The following is a 19,797-nucleotide window of genomic DNA, read 5'->3' as shown; positions in this document are numbered from 1 at the left end:
ACAGCACATCAAAGTTCCTGTCTCACACCGTGTCCCCATACCATCGCTTAGGTCCCTGAGCCCCAGCACCACTGCAGTCCATCTGATCCATCGCTCCAGCACCCTGACAACATTAGCCGGCTTTGCTCTGTAACTCGAATAAATCCACTTCTCTTCCCTGGTAATTTCCAGGTTTTTACTGTGAAATGTTACCGGCAAAAAGAGGATTGGCCGTTTGCCTCTACACACTTATCTGCATACTAATAAGCATATCACTGTATCCCTGTTCTAAAAGGAAAGATATTTAAAAATACATGCAAATAAAATAAATATTAAAAGATGGTCATGAGCTAGGTTTTACATAACTAAATGGTACTTTTTCATAACACAGAAACTTTGTTATTCTTGAAATAAATGTTAAAAATGGCGGCGGTGAGCTAGTTTTTCACATATTTTAATGGTACTTTTTCATTATACAGAAACTTTGTTGTTCTTGGTAAAAAAAATGGTAATAAGAGCATGTGTGTGTGTGTGTGTGTATACATATATGGCTGTGTATGTCTGTGTATATGTATACATATATGGCTGTTTATTTAGATTCTTAACTTAATGCCTGTCATGTGGGAAAACAGAGACTTCCATAGATACATAGATTCTACTGAAGAAAGAGCACCTTTGATTTCATCTCCTAACATCATGCTGAGTTTTTAGCGTCTTTGCACTAACTGTGCAAACAGGGCTGGAAAATACCTGTGTCCATTGATGTCATGCTGTGGCTTTTAGAGTTGGTTCTGTTCAAATTTATTGAAAACCTTCCTTTGAGAGATTTTTAGTCTAAAACTCTTCTTCTAAGTATTCTAATGATGATTTCATAAGTTCATCCTGTTTGTTGGGACATTTATAATAGTCCCTTTCCAACCATAGAGACACACACATACACATTTATACACAGGCACACAGAGACACAGATATACACACAGATACAGACACGCACAGAGAAACAAACAAACAGACAAACACAGAGACACAGAAACAAACACACATACACAGATACATAGATACACAAATATAGACATATATCTATATGTACAAATATCTGTACACAAAGGTAATGGATATTTTACACATGGATACATAGTACTTCCTCATGTTTGTTTTTGATTATCAATCATCTATCCACCATATATGAACCTACCTACTTACCTACCTAACATCTGTCTGTTATGTACCTATCATGTGTCTAGCCATTGATCTGCCTGTCTATCTCAGAAGCTATGGGTTGACATTAATATCTCCAAGTCCAATCTAATACAAGAGATTCCCGTGTTTTCACCTTGACTCAAGGCGACTGTTGCTGCGATGAAACACCATGACCAAAGCAACTTGGGGAGCAAAGGACACCTTTGGCTTACACTTCCCTATCGCTGTTCATCATCATCAAAGGAAGTGAGGACAGGAAGTCAAGCAGAGCAGGAACCTGGAGGCAGGAGCTGATGCAGAGGCCATGGAGGGGTGCTGCTTGCTCTTCATTGATTGATTAGCCTGCTTTTCTAGAGAACCCAGAACCACCAGCTCAGGTGTGACACCACCCACAATGGGATAGACCTGCCCTCATCAATCACCAATTAAGAAAATTCCCTTACAGGCTGCCTAAGTATGGACGCATTTACTTAATTGAGGTTCCCTCCTTCCAGATTATTTTAGCTTTTGTCAAGTTGACATAAAACTAGCCAGCACATGTCTTTCAATATCTCTACCTTGTTTCTTGTCTAGGGTAAAGTACCCAAGTTCTGTAGGTCTCAGCTTCTGACTGCATCAGCCTCCTTATATGCAGCCCATATTGAATTGTCCTCGGTGCCACCTCCTCACAGGTGCCACACACTGCTTCATCTCCAGTCCTTTCTGCTGGCTCCTTCTGTGATTGTCCTCCTTGGGTAGCTCAGACTGAAACCCAGCACTGGGCAGCCTCTTGGGTAGATGCTCCCCTCATGCAGTGGCGCCAAAGGAACCTCTTCAAACCCAGGGCAATGACATTTACCCGAGTCTCTTTCACTTACCTGTTAGAGCCACACTGTGTAGGGAGGGAAGAAAAAGAGAAAAGGAAGAGAAATATGTTTAGCAGATTGCTTCCATATCCTTGTGGCGAACATATAACACTCTTTAAAGAGCAGGGATAATAAATTGTTATTAAGTCTAGGTTTTCTTAATATGTCTTGAGAAGGCATTATGTTCAATTTCATTCACATTTGAATGGATTTATTTCAGGATGAAAGAAAGCCTCTAAGTTTGAATCGTCTCCCTCACTGGGTCATTACGTTTGACTTGGCCTTTTCTACAATCCCTTAAGAACATTGACAATGAGGGGACCCTGCCTCTGACCCCTCATCATCCCTTCCGCCAGCTCACCACAATGCTGACACAGCTTCAGCACTGACTCCCAGTTGGGCAAATAACTAATTTCCATCGTGTAACTGTGCAGACTTTTATAAACAGCACACCATTGATTTCAACCATTTTTAATATCTCTATATCCAAATGTGTACAGTGTAGTAAGATGTTATGTAAGTGTGACAGGCTCCCTAAAACAGGCTGCTACAGAAACCCCAATGCTAGAGCATCTGGGAGAATTTCCAAGGTATTCAGTATTAAAAACCCAAACCCATGCTATCATTCTCAACCTTTGTGCACGGTGCTCCCATGTTTGCTGTTGCGGTGTTCAAGAATTACTAACTACGAAGGGCAGTTTAGGTTAAGGATACTTTGTGAGTGTTACATAAACCCTCCCGAAGCAGTGGGGGCAGGATTGCATACCACTCTGTCAGGATAATGTGACGCTTAAGTATTCCTTTTAGGTTAGGGAGGGCTTTTTTAACCTGGTTGGTAGAGAGACAGTTTAAATTGCTCTTTTTAACAATGCCGTTCAGCAATAAAATGAAATGTCAATACTTCAGAAAATGAATAAAGCTAATTGTTAGGAATTACATCTTGGCAGTTTCTGAAAATGGAACGCAAAGTAGGCTTCCGATTATTTTTACACAGTGAACCAGAGGGATGTTTTCAACCCAGCTGGCTGCTTTTAATACTTAACTTTCCTCGATGCATTAAGGTCTGGGGACAGCTGAGTGCCGAGAAAAGTACATTGTTTTATGATCTCACCATCTAAAGGGACAGGAGGAATTCTGGGAAGGCCTGGGGAACTCATTCCTGATAATGAACAAAGTTTCCTTCATGTTCGTCAGCAAATCCTAAGTGTTGGGCTTGAGAACTCTTCTAAGAGAAGCAGCTTTGTGTTGCGTTATCACATCTGTACCAGCATCAAGGGCTAAAGCCACAGAAACAGGGCGAATGCCTAGAAGCATTGCCCAGTATTGAAATAGGTGCTGGTACCTGAATAGACTTGAGAATCACAGGGAGAAACTGCTCATCCATGGATGGTCCAGGAGAGGGACTGTCTGACCTGATGTGCTGGTTGCTGCTCAGAAATATCATTTGAGAAGCAAAAGCAAAACCAGTTAGGATAAAATTTAGGGAATGCAGAGAACACTATGTAGGGAAAAGATGTCTGGGGTGAATGTTAGAAGACTGGGGGGGAAATAAAAGAAAGAAGGGGAATGAGGAAGGAGAGGAGGTGAAAAGGCAGGATGCAGAGAGCGCACAGAGGGATGGAGGGAAGGACATGGCCTTGGACATGGAATGAGCGCAGGAAGGCTCATCTTTAGGAGAGGGCCAGTTTGGAATATTGGCAATTTTGGATTTCCCTCCTCGTGGAACCCAAAAGATGGTAGAATCTAAAAGGTGGCAGATGGTTGGGGAAGTGTGGTATGAGGCTGGGACACTGAAGCAGAGAACTCTGTGGGGGAAGCACAGAGGATGTGCTGACATGGTTAAAGTGGGGATAAAGTTTGGGCATGTTCTGAGGTTGAGTGGACAAAATGAAAGTACCCACTGCTAATATAATATGAAGTTGGCTCTGAATCACTCAATTGTTATATAGTCAAGGTAAGTGTACACTTTTGGGGGGACTATTCTAAATTTGATGAATTTCCCAAGTTAATATAGAAGAACTAGACAGCAAGGCTAAAATGGAGTGATGTCTAGTTTCTTGGTGACTGTTGCTAAATCGTGTTAAAAACAGGACTCATGAGCCAGCACTACTTAATGCTGGAGAGTTTATGTGATGCCACCTGGGCCGAGGTCCAACAGTGTGATGCTGGCAGGCCATGCTTGTCAGAAGACCATGACTGTTGCTTTGTAGGGTAGGTATTTTCTATTAAATTTACCCTGGAAAAGGTTATCTTACTAAATATGAGGGGTATGGCTATGTCAGGGCAATTGCTTCCTAAGCACGTCCCTGCCCAGCAATGGAGAAGCAGAAGGAAGGGAAAGTCAAAGGCCGGGGTGGGGACTTTTCCTTTTCCTAGACACATGGTTATACAGTTAGACGAGAAAGCATAGACCCACCACCACGTCTCAGAAACAGACTCAACTTTGTACCTCTCAAAGATGGACTCTCAGACACAGATTCTGTACTCTTGGGGACTAGGCAGATGGCACTTTGAAGAGTTTATTTAGAAGAAAATAATCTCTTTATACAAGCACTTAAAAAGATCACACTTCTCAGAAGTTTAATTTGAAAATCATTTCCAAGACTGGAAAGTTCCGTGAAACTGTGCTGGGCTTCCTGCCTCCCAATGCAGACTGACGAGCCTTTGAGAAGTGGGCCCATTTAGACAGCCACAAAAGTCTGGCCAAGGAACTTTGTCACTGCATGGCGTGGAAGGACAATAAATTGCATGTTAGTAAGCTTAGCTGAGCTACAGTTCAAAAATCTGGACTCAAACAGATTCAGTTATTTTTTTATTTACTTTATAATATTAAAAATTAAAGATCCCACCAAGCCATATTTGTGTGCATTAATATCCAGGTTGGATAGATTCTCAGGGACAATGACGTCTACTTCTGAAGCTTAAGACTGTACTGAGCAAATGAAGCTTAAGACTGTACTGAGCATCCCAGAACCCTGCTTCCAGGCTTTGTTCGCTGCTGGCTCTGCAGTATATTTTATCCGACAGATGCTGTCACCGAGGGATGATAGGAGAGAACGAAACACTACACCATAATGTCTAGGCCTTCCAAAGAGCAACACAAATCCCAACACTTAGTGTATTAATAGGTGCCCAATGGTTAGAATCCAGTTACCATGCCATATACATAGGATACGTTTGCTTATATGCATTCATTATTATATATGGTAATATTTAGTTATGAAACAATTTTACCGAACGCTTAACCCCATCATGGTAGTAGAAAATAGTTTCTACAGGCGACAGACCTCTCAAAACACAGTTGCATCTTACAGGTTTTACTGCTACTGTGTTTACAATATGACATCTTACACATTTAGGTTTTTTTCTCTTTGCAGGAAACTCTTGATCAGAATATGATTCTGTACTGGCTTTTTATCACAGGACATGAACATTTTTGAAACTGTTAAAATTGGTTCTGATGCTTAGGTTGCATTGAAAGAATAGGACCCCGGGTTACTAGGTTGCCTTGCCTTTGGGCTGTGCTAGTGTACACGGGCTCAGAATGCAAATGTCAACCTTAGGATGGAGGGCCTGGTGTTCCCACAGGGGGATGACTGTGTTGGGTGGCAGTTGGCAGCGTCTCACTAGTTCAGCGATGGTCATATTTCTGGCACATCTCCATCAAGGTGAGGAATGAGTGCAGTTCTCTGAGTTACTGTTTTCTGAAGCACAATTGTAGATGTTGCCTTATAAAGTGTTTGGGGGGACAGAAGGCTGCAGATTAGGCTCTCACAGAGACTGCCTCATCTGTGATGGGAACCAGTGGAGTGATAAATACTCACATGAACACTGGCAATCGTCCTTTAAGATTTCTAAATTGTAAACATCCCAAAGAGCTGTCCTTCTTTGAGCAGTCCGTCAGTTTAGGAAAGTTACCCCCCCACCCCGAATGATAAAACTACTGCAAGTGCTTGTTTTAAAATACATTGTTGCAGTTCGAAGGGTCTTGCTCTCCTTGTTTGGGATAACAGAAAGAACCAGAAGTCATAAGCTCTGGACCACTGCTGCAGAGGCAAGCCGCCCAGGACTATGTGAGCATTATGCTTTGCTGTCCCGAAAGGCCTTAGAGTCTAAACAAAGACCCCTAGCTACCAAGGGAGATGTTTGGTTTCTAAAGAAATGAATCCCATGAGGACACTATGCTAGTCACTTTTATCACTGATGGGGCAACATGCCTGATAAGAGACAACTGAAGGAGGGATGGACTTTCCTTTGATCCGTTTGGTGGGGGAAGGCACAGTTGTGTGGCTGTGAGGTCGTTCTGCATTGCTCCTACAATCAGGAGGCACAGAGAGATGTGTGCTGGAGCCCATCTGGCTTTGTCCTTTTACCTTTTATTTAGTCTGTCCCCAAGACCCCTCCCATGATAGGAAGGATGGTTCCATCCACACTCAGAATGGCTCTCCCTCTCTGGAAAAGCCCTGGCAGGCCAATCGCTAGCCAGCACAGATGGGGAAGGCCAGAGTCTGGGATTGCTTACAAGGTATGGTCATGCAAGGCAGTCAGAGCTATGAAGAGAGCGAGAAGGGGTATGGTTAGAGGAGTCTATGCAGGCCGGGCATTCTGGCGGCTAGAAACTTGGAAACAAGTTTTGAGGAAACATGCTGAGCCTTACCTATGCAAACCAGGTTAGGCAAGAGTGCTTCTCCCAAGCTGCCTCTCCCTGTCGGGAGGAACAAGATGTCTTATCAGATGAGGAAACAGACTCCCTTTGACCTGATTATGTATAAAGAATCTTGAAGACTGGCTTGCCATATGTTCACCTGATTGGTCCAGCTGACACTAGCTACATTCTCAATGCATGCACTCTTCCCAGAGCTGGAAATACCCAACAGGACCGAGCAGTCAAAACCTGTCTCCTGCCATGAAGCCAGACAAGCAAATTAAAGCAACAATTGTAACAAGTTGTACCGAGAGTGTTGTGAGGGAAGAACGGACTGTACACAGTGGCCCAGGAACAAACAGATGATCAAAATGGATTCTAGGGGAACGGCTTGGTGAGGACGTTTAGTTCCCTGCCAGCAGAAACTATCCCAGAGGAACGGGGAAACATTATCGTCTGGACGGAGAGATTGGCAAGCAAGCATAGACTGCTCCGGGAGCTGAGAGAAATCTACAGTGAGCTCCTGCAGGCGGAGCTGGGGACTTGAATTTAGACTTGAGTCTGGAGGGATAGGCAAGCCTCAGATTGCACGAGGTCCTCAGATGTGATGGAATAGTACAGAAGGTTATGGTTGCTGCGTGGAGGCTGTGTTTGCGGAACAAGGAGATGCTAGGGGATTCAGGGTGGTTTGGGTGAGACAGCACAGTAGGGTGGAGGGCTGGGAAGGAGCTGAAAGGGAAGGGTGGCTCTGCAGGAACAGATGTGAGACCGGGTGCGAGGACGAGGAATGGGTGATGATGTTGTCTGATTTGGGCAGCTCAGTGGCTGCAGGTACTGGGATGGTGTGAAGCTTCAAATGCCAGGCTTCAGAAGTTCAGCAGTATCACCAGGGAAACCTGGAGCTTGCAGTGCCCTCGGGTCATCCGAGCGAGATGCCCTCAGAGCAGTCAGTTAGATACTGTGGGTTCAGGGGTGACCTGACCTAGAGATATGGATAAAAGAGACATCAGGAAGTATGGATGTATGATCATTGAGATCATTGACAAACAGAAAGACATGGTTACCTGGGGGCGGGGGGGGGTGGAGACACACACCCCCAAACCCAGAGGCACAAAGGCAAGTTAGGGGAAAATAAATTGAAAGGAACACAGAGTAGATAGGGGAGTACCAATCTGAACTGTTCCCACACAGCCATGACCGTGTAGAATTGAAACTGCAGCAGACCAGGCAGTGATGACATTTGCAACTGTGGGATCAGGTAAGTCTAGGCCAGGGGGATGGTTTAGTGACAGAGGTTGGTTAACCCATGGTCTATGAGGAAGGCACTGTGTGCTACCCACTTACTGCCTTTGCTGTTGTCAGTCAGAGATTATGAGAGTTAGAGAAAAGCTTGAAACATGTGGGATCCAGGAGAAGGCCTTTCAGGAAATGCCCAGGCTGAGGAAATCCATGGTGACCACTCAGGACCACTGTGTGCTGTTTGTTTGGTCATTATGTGAAGAACACTGCTATGTCAAAGGGAGAGGAAGTGCTATAGAAGCCAGCATGCCCAACCTGTGGGTTGTGACCCCTTTGCGGATAGAACAACCCTCTCACTAAGGTCACATATCAGATATTTATATTATGAATCATAAAAGTGGCAACATTATAGTCATGATGTATTAACAAAAATAATTTTATCATCTGGGGTCACCACAACATGAGGAACTGTATTAAAGGGTCACAGCATTAGGAAGGTTGAGAATCACTGATTTAAGCTGCTATAAGGTTTTTAAAAGTAAAATCCAACAAAATAAAACCAACTTAATGTGTGATGACTCATTATAATTTCCCAGAAGGCTATAGGTATCAGAATTTCAGACAGAAAAAAAAATTTAATGTTCTAGCAAACATCAAATTTTGGTGTTTTGAAATTTTTAAAATATTTTATTTATTTTATGTGTACAGTTATTTTGCCTGCCTGCATGCATGTGCACCACATGAGTTTAGTGTCCGCAGAGGTCAGAAGAGGCTCTCAGATCCCCTGGACCTGGAGATAGAGATGGTTGGGAGCAGCCCAACTCAGCAGCAGGTACTGAGATGGAAACCTGGCTCCGCCACAGGAGCAACCAGTGCTCTCAGCTGCTGAGCCACCACCCAATTCCAACATTTGGTTTTTTTCCTCTTACTTTTTTCTAACAGAGCACATTTACTTCTTGACTGTATGGCTTGGTCGGTGTTAAACTGTGCACTTTAGGACACTGTGTTTGTTATTCAGTGGCTACTTTGTAGTTGTGAGGGTTGTATAAAGTTGTTTATTTTTTTCTTTCTTAAAGAAATGGGAACAAATTAATACTTTTCTTAGGAATGGGGATACTTTTTCTTTCCTGTGCATGCCTTGATTTAGTTTTTGAGGGACTTGTCTTTTTCTCCATATTTTTGAGCATGAGGCTTGGCAGTTATGTTCCCTAAGTCCAGTATCATGAAGATGATACAGTGAAAACAGAAACAATTAAGAGAGAACATGAGCTAGGAATAGCCCAAGGGGGTATTTTTATGAGTTGATACATTGTTTCCTTTAGGGGCCTCAAGCCACATCACCAGCATCACCAGCTGTAGAGTGTGTTTTCATCCAGTGTGAATTCTTTGTATTTCTCAGAAAGGTTTGTAGCTTTAAAGTTAATCAATAATGAAGATATCCTTGGGCGTCATATCAGCACTGGCCTTGTATTTACCAACCACAGAGTTCTTTGTATTTTCAGGATACTCTCACAGCCATGCACATGTGTGCTCGCCCACCTCTCCTGCTCTGTCTTCTGGAGCAGCTGATCTCTCGTGCTTTATACTAATGAGTCTGATGCTCATGAATGGATGCTAACTGCCTGCCTATGGGCATGCAGGACATGATTATACATTGAGTCACTTCCTCATTTCCCTGCCCGGTTCTGACTTACCACATCACAGCTGAGATGCCTTACAGAGGTTGTTTGTCCACCATTGGGGATTCTATCCAAATTAGGAAAAATCACACTCTGCAGAGTGAGAAGAAATAACCTCCCAGGTGAGAGGTCAAATACAACTAAAAGATCAGAGACAAGCAGCCCAGGTCCCTGGACAAGCCAAAGCCTTTTGGCAGTTGCCATTTTCCTAACAGCTGCAAGCCTCTGGCTTTGCAGAGCGTTCTCTCTGCCACGAGCAGCCCGTGAGGCCTTGGTGACTTTGTGAAATCTGCTTCTTGAGAAAATTCAGGTAAAGCCCAAGGAAAGTTTTCTGTTTTCTCCAGACCTTTAGGACCCCTTCATTTTCAAGTTGCAGTGAAGACAAAGTTGAGATATTTAGCTTTCTGGGGTTAGGGTTGGGGTGCCAAGAATCAAAGCCTATTTCTGGTGTGGAAAGGCAGAGTTTGTGTGTTTATGGGTGTGCAAAAAAGAAAAAAGATAGTGTGGAGCTGCTAAGAATTCTGACTGCAAATGAATTCTCAGTAAAAAGAGCCATCTTTGTTAACACTGGTCTGGGTGTGAGTCTGTAGGATCCTAGAATTTTACGTGGTCTGTATATGTGCCTGCTGTTGCTCTCTTAGGATGCTGCCTTTTTTCTTTCTTTCTTTTTTGGATTGTTATAGCACTGTAGAGGGAAGGTTCTATTATTTTCTCCAGTCCACAAAGAGCATTATCCTAAAGCAGCGCTTGAGAAACCCATGTGTAGTGGCAGGTGGTAGACTGAGGATTTAGACTTGGGGTTTGGTTCCCTAGTGAAATCAAACAAACAAAAAAAAAGAAACAAAACAAAACCAAAACCTCATGTCTGCAAGAGTGAAAGATAGTTTGTTTGTCTCTGCTTCCAGTTGCAGTGACAGCCAGGGAATGTTAGCAAAGATGTGGGTCAGGAGGGTTGACTATGTGTCACTTCTAACACCACTCAAAGGAAAGAGAATGCCACCTAGATGCCCACCCTTCAATATGACATCACACACTCCATCCTATCTGTCTCTTACTTTATTGCCTGCTGTGCTTCTGAGATAAAACATCTGAGAAAGCAACTAAAAGGAGGAAGAAAGGAGGGTGGGAGACAGGAAGGGAGAAAGGAAGGATAGGGAAAGTGAAGGAATTGGAGTGGAGGGAAAGAGAGGAGGGGAAGGGATTAGAGGGAAGGGGAGGGGAGGGTAGTTTTACTTGAGTAGTCCCAGTTCAAGCAGGATACATATCATGGCAAGGCAGGCATGACAGCAGGGTACCAGCCAGCTACTCTTATTGCATTGACAATCAGGAAGCAGACAGTAGACAGGAAGTGAAGCCAGGCTGTGAAGGCTTAAGTCCCACCCCCAGCTCCATCTCTTAAGCTCCCAGGACCTTCCCAAACATTGCCACAATCTGAGGACCAAGTATTCAAAACCATGAGCCTGGGGAGTGGGGGTGGGGTGGGCATGGCACATGGAAGCCTTGACGCACCCAGCATGCTGAGGTGTGCTAGGCTGCTGACAGAAACCAGGAGGGGAAAACAGGTGCTAACACGGAAAGGGGTCCACACTGGTTTGAAATACAGACATTTGCAAAACAATTCATTTACAAAGCACTTTTCCCCCCTTACAAAATATGGAAAAGGAAGAAAATAAGATTAGCAAATACAGGGGGAGGAAAAACAGCAGCGTGTGGGCTTCGTGGTGTTGACTTTTATCACCAGTATGTCAGACCTGGGGGAGGTGCTTTATAGTGATGTGTTTATTGACCCAACAGGTGTTTATTGAATGTCTGCTACATACTCAGTACCTGGTATTAACCAGTGAAAAGATTAACAGTTGACTTTTGATAAGCAAAGTCTAATTTTTGTAGTAAAAATTCCTTTTGTAAGATGAGAGAGAGAGAGAGAGAGAGAGAGAGAGAGAGAGAGAGAGAGAGAGAGAACACTACCAAAGGAAGGGGAAGTGAGTCTTCTAGAAAAGTATCAACCTTTTGGAGTATGACAATAAGTTCTATGTCATACCTGATCCTTTCATCGCTCATTTGGAGTAAGAATGTAGCTTGGCTTGCTTAATTTATCATATGAAACTTCCTGCTTGGAAAAACTCATAAAGGAGTAGAGTCACCCTTGCTGTTCTTACTCTTGGATAATTGTGAAATAGAGCAGACAAATTCCTCCATAAATTAATTCATCAGCAGTAGGACAATCAGAACTAATTCTCATTTTATAATAAAATTCAAATTTTACACCAGGCCCAGCCAAGGGGCATGCTTATAATCAACCTAAAACTTGGAAAGGTTAAGGAGACACTGAGTTCCAGATTAGAAAGAAGATGTGTGTGGAGAACTTGCTCCAAACATTTTTTTTTTTTTACTTCTATTGGGATTTTTGGCTATGAAGCAAACTAGGATAATTGAGAAGTTAGAAAATGGAAGCTATTTTACTCAAGACCTTACTGAAAGAGATATTTAATCTTTAAGCTGTAATTTGTCTTTCAAATTAAGTTGAAGTTACAGAGAAAGCAGATCTTTTAACTTTTCTAGTTAAATGTGATATTTCAAGCCCTCAGGACAGTGTTTGTATATCAAACCAGGCCCTTCACTCTGTCAGACAGGAAACACTCCAGGCAAGAAGACAGTGTGAACTGTGATTTCATGCACAGTTAACCTGGGCAGGAAGACACCTGGTTAAGAAATAGAAGCCTAGTATGAACCGTGGTTGGTGATTTATCACTGTGTGTGAGATTCATAGGGAACCAAATCCGAGCCATTGAATGTATCACCAGCATACACTCCCTCTGCTCGGCTAGCCCAAGGGTATTCCTGTACTCGCTTGCTTTTCTTGCTGTGATAAACACCAAGACCAAAAGCAGTTTGGATAGTGAAGGATTTATTCGCCGTATTCCTTTTAGTTCACCATGAAAGGAACCCAAGGCAGGAACCTGGAGAAAGGACTGAAGCAGAGACTGGGGAGAAATACTGCTTACTGGATTTCTTACTCAGCCTGCTTTCTTATAGCAGCCAGGACTACCTGCCTAGGGGATGGCACCACCCACAGTGGGCTGAACCCTTCCACAGCAATCATTAATCAAGAGAATGCCCCCACAGACTTGCCTACAGGTCAATCTGATGAGGGCATTTCCTCAAACACGGTTCCCTCTTCTCAGATGACTGTAGCTTCTTTCAAGCTGAGGAAAACCCAACAGCTCTCTCTCCCCAGATCAAGGTCAAATGTAGTCATCTGCTCTTAGCTGAGAGAGAACCATGCCTGGCAGTCCCCACCTGCAGGCTCAACTGCTGTCCTTTGAGCACCTCTTCACTTGCTGCCCCAGAGGTAACCATAGGTTTGATCCCAACTGCATGTGACACAGAGTTCTCAACTTTCCAGTTTGGCTCCCCACCTCACCCCGCCAGGGGCAGATCAAGATAGCAAATGATTGTTTCTTTTCTAAAATATATTTTATTTCATATTTGTTTGTGCGTATGTTTTGATCAAACCCACTCTGTTTCCTCTGAGTTCACCCTGTGACTTTCACTTCCAATAATATCATGTACTCTTGTGTTTAAACACATAGCTTGTGCTACTTGTATGCACATGGATGTAGGACTGTCTACATGGCTAGCCTCTCAGCGGGGCATATCCCTGAAGGACATTAACTCTCTCCTTATTCACCAGCAGCCATCAATCTCTAATCAATCACTCCTCAGGTAGGAATAGGGATGGGACTTTATGAGCCCCTCCCTGCTTCTTGCTGGGTTTCTGGCTGGCTTGACCATGTACAGGTCTTGTGCTGAGTCACAGCTGCTCTGACTTCTGTGTGCCCTGTATATACTTCTGTGCTATAGGTACCTCTATCCCAGATGTTCCTGTCTTTCCACCCCCTCCCCTGCCTTGGAGGGAGGTGGTGTGGTGTAGATGTTTGGACAACACAAGGAGGAGATTAAAGAACTCTTAATGGTGTGTGTGAAAACATCCCATCTGTCATTTACCACAGAGGGTATTTAATGTTCCTCTGATGTTTTTGCCCATCTATGCATTAATATCTATGACCTGGTACACACACATCAGATTATAGTAAATATCTTTATCCATCCTTATTCAGAAATGCATGGGGAATGTAGAAACCACCAGTTAACTTTCCCACATCAGCATTGAAAACAGAAGTCAACATCTAAAGACAAAACAAGACAGAACTTCTGTTATTTGCTGGCCAGGCAAGAGAAGACAAGGTAACATAAGCCGCACGTGACCATCCAGGAAGGTGAGGTCAAATGGAGGAAAGCTTCTTGTTATAACCTCCCCCTGAAAAACAGTTCTTCCCTATCATAAAGCTTGGTTTGTCTACAAGGGGACCATGGAGTCCCTCAAGGATTAGTGGTCCCCTTTCTGTTTTAGGATACAAAAGTGTATATCTCCTTTTCAAAGGCCTGCGAGTGCTTAGGTCATGGGGTGGGTTCTTGGGTTTGTATGTGCTCAGAACCATTTCTATAGATCCTTGTGGTTGGTGAAGTTGGTAGCCTCAGTCAGACTGTTAGGTTGACACTTCTGTGACTGTTGGTGGATTAGGCCAAATGGCTTCTGTCCTTCCACGGGTACCCATTGGAGGAACTGCCTTGAACCTCATGGCTCCTCAAGCTACCTCAGAACAGATTTGCCAGTTTGTTTCTCTTTGCTCTCCCCAATTCAGAAATAATGTCTCTTCTTGTTCATTTGGGCACTGAGAATTCCTAAGTGGCAACATTTCTCAGCTCTGAACTCTGGGTTGCATCTCAAGCTAACAGCAGCTCACCTACCAAGTCCCACCCAGGTCACCTAGGCTAACACCTCATTCTCTTCCTCATTCCTGTTTCTTCTATGTCTAAGTCCTTGAAGCTACAGGAAGATGAAAGCAATAGATGACACCTGGAAGATTTAGGGATACATTAACAGATTTCCATTTTATAGCATTTGAAATGTCTTTATGTCTGTGTGCGTGCGTGCGTGCGTGCGTGCGTGGGTGCGTGCGTGCGTGCGTGTGTGTGTGTGTGTGTGTGTGTGTGTGTGTGTGTTTGCACTGTGTGGAGGGCAAAGGTCAACCTCAGACGTTTCTCAGGTGGCGTCTACTTTAATTAATTAGTTGATTAGTTAATTAATTAATGAGACAGGGTCTCTCACTGGCCCAGAGCTCTCAGCTGGGTTAGGCTGACTGGCCAGTAAATTTAATTAATCCACCTGCCTCAGCCTCTACAGTTCTTGGATTACAAGTCATGTATTCCCTACTGCACCTGACTTGGCATTTGATATTTCTGTGACAGGCACTATTGCACACAAAAAAAGGTGTGGCTAATGCCTTATAAATATAATTTTATTTCTCAAGTTTATGTTCATAATATTTTAGAGCCAATTGTGTAGGGATTAGCCTCTGTGTGGCTGCTAACCACAGTCACTGTGAGAGCATAGACCACCTCTTAATAAATCCCCCCAAATAAAACAAGAATCACACAAGATGTAGCTCCCATGTTGATGGCTTCTCTCTTCTTGGCCTCTATGCTCCAGGTGGGAGAGTTCAGAGCACATGCTGCTGAGTGGACAGCCAATGTCACGGCTGAGTTCAAGGAAACGAGGAGACGGCTGAGCGTGGAGATCTACGACAAGTTCCAGCGTGCCACATCCGTGAAGCGGAAGCTCTCCGCAGAGCTGGCGGGCAACCACAACCAGGAACTGACTCCGTGTAGGCGGACCCTGTCTGTGAACCACCTGACCAGCGAGAGGGAAGTCTTGCCTCCCTTGCTGAAGGCCGAGAGCATCTATCTGAACGGTCTGACACCACACTGTGCTGGTGAAGACATAGCTGTCATTGAGAACATGAAGTAGCCCTCTCTTGGAAGAGTCTGAGGTGGAGCCATAGGGAAGGGCTTCTCTAGGCTCTTTGTGACGGTTGCCGGTAGCATTTAAACATTGTGCATGGTGAGCTCAAAGGGAAAGCAAATAGAAAACACCCATCTGGTCACCTTACATCCAGGGAGGGTGTTGTCCCGAGGCGGCACTCTGAGGATGCCGTGTGCTGTCCGCTGAGTGCTGAGTGATGGACAGGCAGTGTCTGATGCCTTTTTGTGCCCAGACTGTTTCCCCTTCCCCTCTCTCCTAACGTGCCATAAGGCCTCTGAATGAATCTGAATGCTTTGCTGGTCATGTAGATTGGAGGGACCAGCCCTTGGTTTTTCATGGTTCACCTAACTGAGCCTGGATACTGACCACTTAGGGATGACAACATTTCTTTTTGTAAATGGCGAGAAATTCTTACGCAGCCTTTTACCTAAGAAATTTTCTGCCAGTGCCTTATCTTATGAAGAAACAAGACCCTGTCTGGTGGGCTTGTGGTTCCTCCCTTCCCCACCCTCACCCTGGGCTCACCTCTGCTGACTCTCACCTCTCCCCTCCCCTCCGCATACCTTATTGTGCTGGAAGCAATGTGTGGCTTGGTGGAAGAAACAGATGCCAACCGCAGGCACAGAAGCAACATGGAAGCTCTGGCGTCACGGGCACTGCAGAGAAGGGAGGTCAGAGAAGGCCCCTCTGAGTATTTATTTGACCGGGGTACCAATGGTACAGCTATATATATGTACAGAGTAATAATTCCCAGGCCGGTAACCTTGGCTGCTTCCACACGGCCCCCTTTTTTTTCCCTGGCAGTATTTGAAGTTTATCATTTATTAATAACTAGTCATTTTTAAAGGCAGAAGAAGACATGAGCACATACATCTGTAATCTAAGTGATGTGATAAGAAAACTGTGCAGACTGGTATCGCAAGGTGATCTCAGACAGTCGATATGGATTCATTCTGATGAGAAGAAAACAGCGAGACCACGTGTCATGCGCATGAGCTCATACACGGCTCACTGTCAGCTTGGACCAGCCCGTGAGGTACAGCAGGCTTGCACACTTTTCTTTTCTTAAGTGGTTCTTGCCAAACTGAAGGGAGGAGCAATGCCCTTCAGAAGGGGGCACAGCCCCAGCCAGCCCAGGGTCCCTCTGTGGTCATGACTGGGTGTGAGCACAGATGCTGGACTTGGGTCACTGTGAGTTTTGCACACGGAGAGATACAGACTGCTGGCATAGGTGGTCTCTAACAGTAGAGAAAACGCCGATTAGCACAATCTAAATCCCCCGAGTTAACTTTTTGTTTAAGATAAGAGAAGGCTGGTAATTCACTTAATTTAAATTTATATCCTATAATTCTTTTTGGATGTTTCAAGATTCAGAAAAAGTCCAGTCCCTGCATCTAGCAAACCGCCGCCCTTTCCTCTGTGCCCATACTTACATCTACTGAACACTGTATATGTAATTTTTAAATTTTTAAAGCGCAGAAGGAAAATGATTCTTCTACATGTAATCGCAAAACTGATTTCTTTCCCTTCTGGGGGAGGCTTGGGCTTACGTGATCATGTGGCATTCAGAGTAAAGTCTTAAGACATAAACCCAGGATGTTTAAAAACACAAAAAGATTCCTATTTTCCAAAATTTGAATTTAAGCTATAAATGTAAATATATCCAGTTCGCTTGCAGAGAGTACTTTTATAAACCTATGAAGATTCTAACCAAAATTTTAGAATGTCGGGTTCCTTTACAAAGAAAGCTCCACCCATCTCCTGAATAGCCGTTCTGGAAGCTGACACGGTGGGATGTACCACGTATAAACTGTGAACTGGAGGACAAATAAAGTTTGTAATTAAAATCAGCTCTTTCTGTGTCTCCTGTTTGCCATGAGATTTTCTATCTTATTTAAGCCTCGTCAGACTGAGGGGGTGGCGGCTTTTCTGCTGAATGATGCCATTTCTTTATCCATAATAGCCAAGAAGTTGTGTGGGGAGGCCCTTGTTAGTGATTGAACCTGGGGCCTTGTACACGTGCACATGGTAGGCAAAGGGCTACACTGCTAACATTTGCTTGGTTTAATTTTAAGATAGAGTAGCACAGGCTAGCTCCTACTGTGTGAGTTTCCCAGCCTACCTCTACAGTGCAGGAACTAGAGGCCTGTGCTACCGCGTCTGTTCTTCTGGATGTATTTATGATGCTTAATACCTTTGCTTTTCAATACAGTACGTGCACAGCCGTCTTTAGAGACAGTTGGTCCAAAGCAAATAGGCTGCAGTTTGTAGAAGGTGACATTTGAAATATCATCACGTTCTAGATTATTTGTATATGTCTTGTCACATATGCAAACCATTTTATTGTCGTTAGAACTCGCCTTGACCCTGATGCAGCCTGGATAATGAACACAGACTAGCTGCTATACCTAAGTAGTGTTAAAGCTGCCAACCAATCATCTAGACTTTCTGCCCCGAATATTGACTACTTACCATTTTCCTTTTCTCTTTCTTCCCTTTTAAGCAGTACCGGGGATTAAGCCTGGGGCCTTACATGCTGGGTAAGTGCTCTATCGCTGAACTACAACTCCGGTCCTTTTCTATTTTCTTACTGCGTCATGCTAAGCTGCCTAGGCAAGACAGATATGCAATACCATGGCACTGATGTATAGATTGATTCTGTATACATATCTGAAAACTGGACCCTACACCTGTGGCTTGCATATAAATGCCCCCTATAGGTGCAGGTTTGTGAACACCTGGTTCTCATCTGATGATACAGCCTAGGAAGGTTGTAGAAACCTTACGAGATATGCCACTTGCCCTTTGGGGTGGGCTTTGGGGTTTTATATTCTGGTCTCTTGTCTTGCTTGCTCTGTGTCTTAAATGGGGATAACATGTGACCAGCTGGCTTTCTGCACCCACCACCGTGACTTTCCTGCTTGTAACCAGGTCTGCCAGACAGGATGGGCTCTACCCCTCAGCACTGTAAGCCAAGCAAACCCTTTGTCCCCTAAGGTGCCTTTGGTCAGGGTGTGTTACAGCAAAGAAAAAGAAGCAAACACACACATTGCATCTGGATCGGGGCGGTTCCGTCACAGCTTGAGTAGTTCTGCAATCGGGATCATCTTTATTTGCCTGGCCCCTGTTTCCTTATTCTTCTATGGAGAGTGCTGCTAAGGATTTTGATATAACCTTGAATTTTCTAGTGAGGTTTTTTTTTCTGCTAGATCAGTAATGAGAGTACAGGTTCTCTCCTGGAGGATATTTGGAAAAAGAATTTTAGTTCTGAACTAAAGGTCAGAAATTCCCAGGACTTTACTCTCAAACCTGGGTGCTGGGTAATGTTCTTCGCCTGAAGCTTCAGCCCCTAAAGGAGGAAATGACTCCTCTGGAGTTCTTTTCGTTTGATTGCACAGGTTTTTAATCATTGGTCCATGGTTTATGGTGCATGCCCCCTATTTTAATTCTGTAAAGTGTGAAATATCTGAAGCTCAAAGGGACTCAAATATGTGTCTTGGCCCCTGGGGTAAAGGGTAAGGGACAATGTGTAAGGCTTTATGCGTCTTTCTCAAATTCCAAGAAATCGATGACCCAGAAAGGAGAGCAAATCCCACTGAATTCCATGTCACAGATAAACCAGAAGAATTGTCTTGATTCTCTAGGCTGGATGTTTAAAGGGACAAGTTTCAGATGAAATGCCCAAGCTCAGGTCCAGACACACCGGAGGCCTGAGGCTGCTGCGTAGTGTTCACTGTTCAGTTTTATTCTTCACATTTCTTTAAATTTTTGCTGTTCTCTTAAAATTCATTACATAGTTATAGTAGTTTTCACTTCTTATTGAGGTAGGAATATGAATTTGTGGGGAGTGTTTATAAAGATGTCTATTTGAGTCTCCAAATTGTTAAAGTTAATATTGTCATGTGCTAACATGTGTTCCGAGAAATAACTTATAGTGGCGTCACTGACCCGAATGTGTTCAGGCATACTTCCCAGGGTAGCGTGGCGATGCCTGTCTTCTTGGTAGGAACTTTGAAGGATGACACCACTGTTTTATACTGGGAGTTGTCATAAGGCCTGCCTGTCCTTGTCCCCATACCCCACCTCAGATGTTTGTGTCTCTTCCATGATACATCCCCGCATAAATTGTAACTGTTCCCTCCTGAAAGATGGGAGTGTAAGAACATAGTGGTAGGACCCATCTGCTTTCTGTAAGTCTCTGAAGACCTTCCTGGGTCAGGATTTCTTACCTGGGAAATGACTTTACATCCTGGAGGTCTTAGCTGTGTGTACCACACACATCCTGCTTCTTACCACTCCCCTGCCTCTTGCCTGGGAATCAGA

General features: G+C 44.0%; 1 protein-coding gene across 7 annotated transcripts in view; it reads left to right on the top strand.

Moving 5' to 3' along the window:
• The window catches only part of Kcnk2 (potassium two pore domain channel subfamily K member 2), a 181,983-nt gene extending 163,983 nt beyond the window's left edge, over nucleotides 1-18,000 (top strand). For 5 of the 7 annotated variants that reach the window (XM_021160610.1, XM_021160593.2, XM_021160601.2 and 2 more), the window contains one exon: nucleotides 15,142-17,324. In XM_021160610.1, the coding sequence (XP_021016269.1) occupies nucleotides 15,142-15,459 (318 nt within the window). In that variant the 3' untranslated portion in view covers nucleotides 15,460-17,324. Of the gene's footprint in view, nucleotides 1-15,141; nucleotides 17,325-17,980 lie in introns of those variants that run through there. The other 2 variants (XR_003837942.1, XM_021160585.2) reach the window with 2 other exon arrangements.
• Nucleotides 18,001-19,797: the final 1,797 nt, after the last annotated feature.

Source organism: Mus caroli, chromosome 1, assembly GCF_900094665.2.
Source record: "Mus caroli chromosome 1, CAROLI_EIJ_v1.1, whole genome shotgun sequence".
Taxonomy (NCBI): domain Eukaryota; kingdom Metazoa; phylum Chordata; class Mammalia; order Rodentia; family Muridae; genus Mus; species Mus caroli.
Note: the sequence above shows the minus strand (reverse complement) of the source record. Positions and strands in the feature narration are given on the sequence as shown.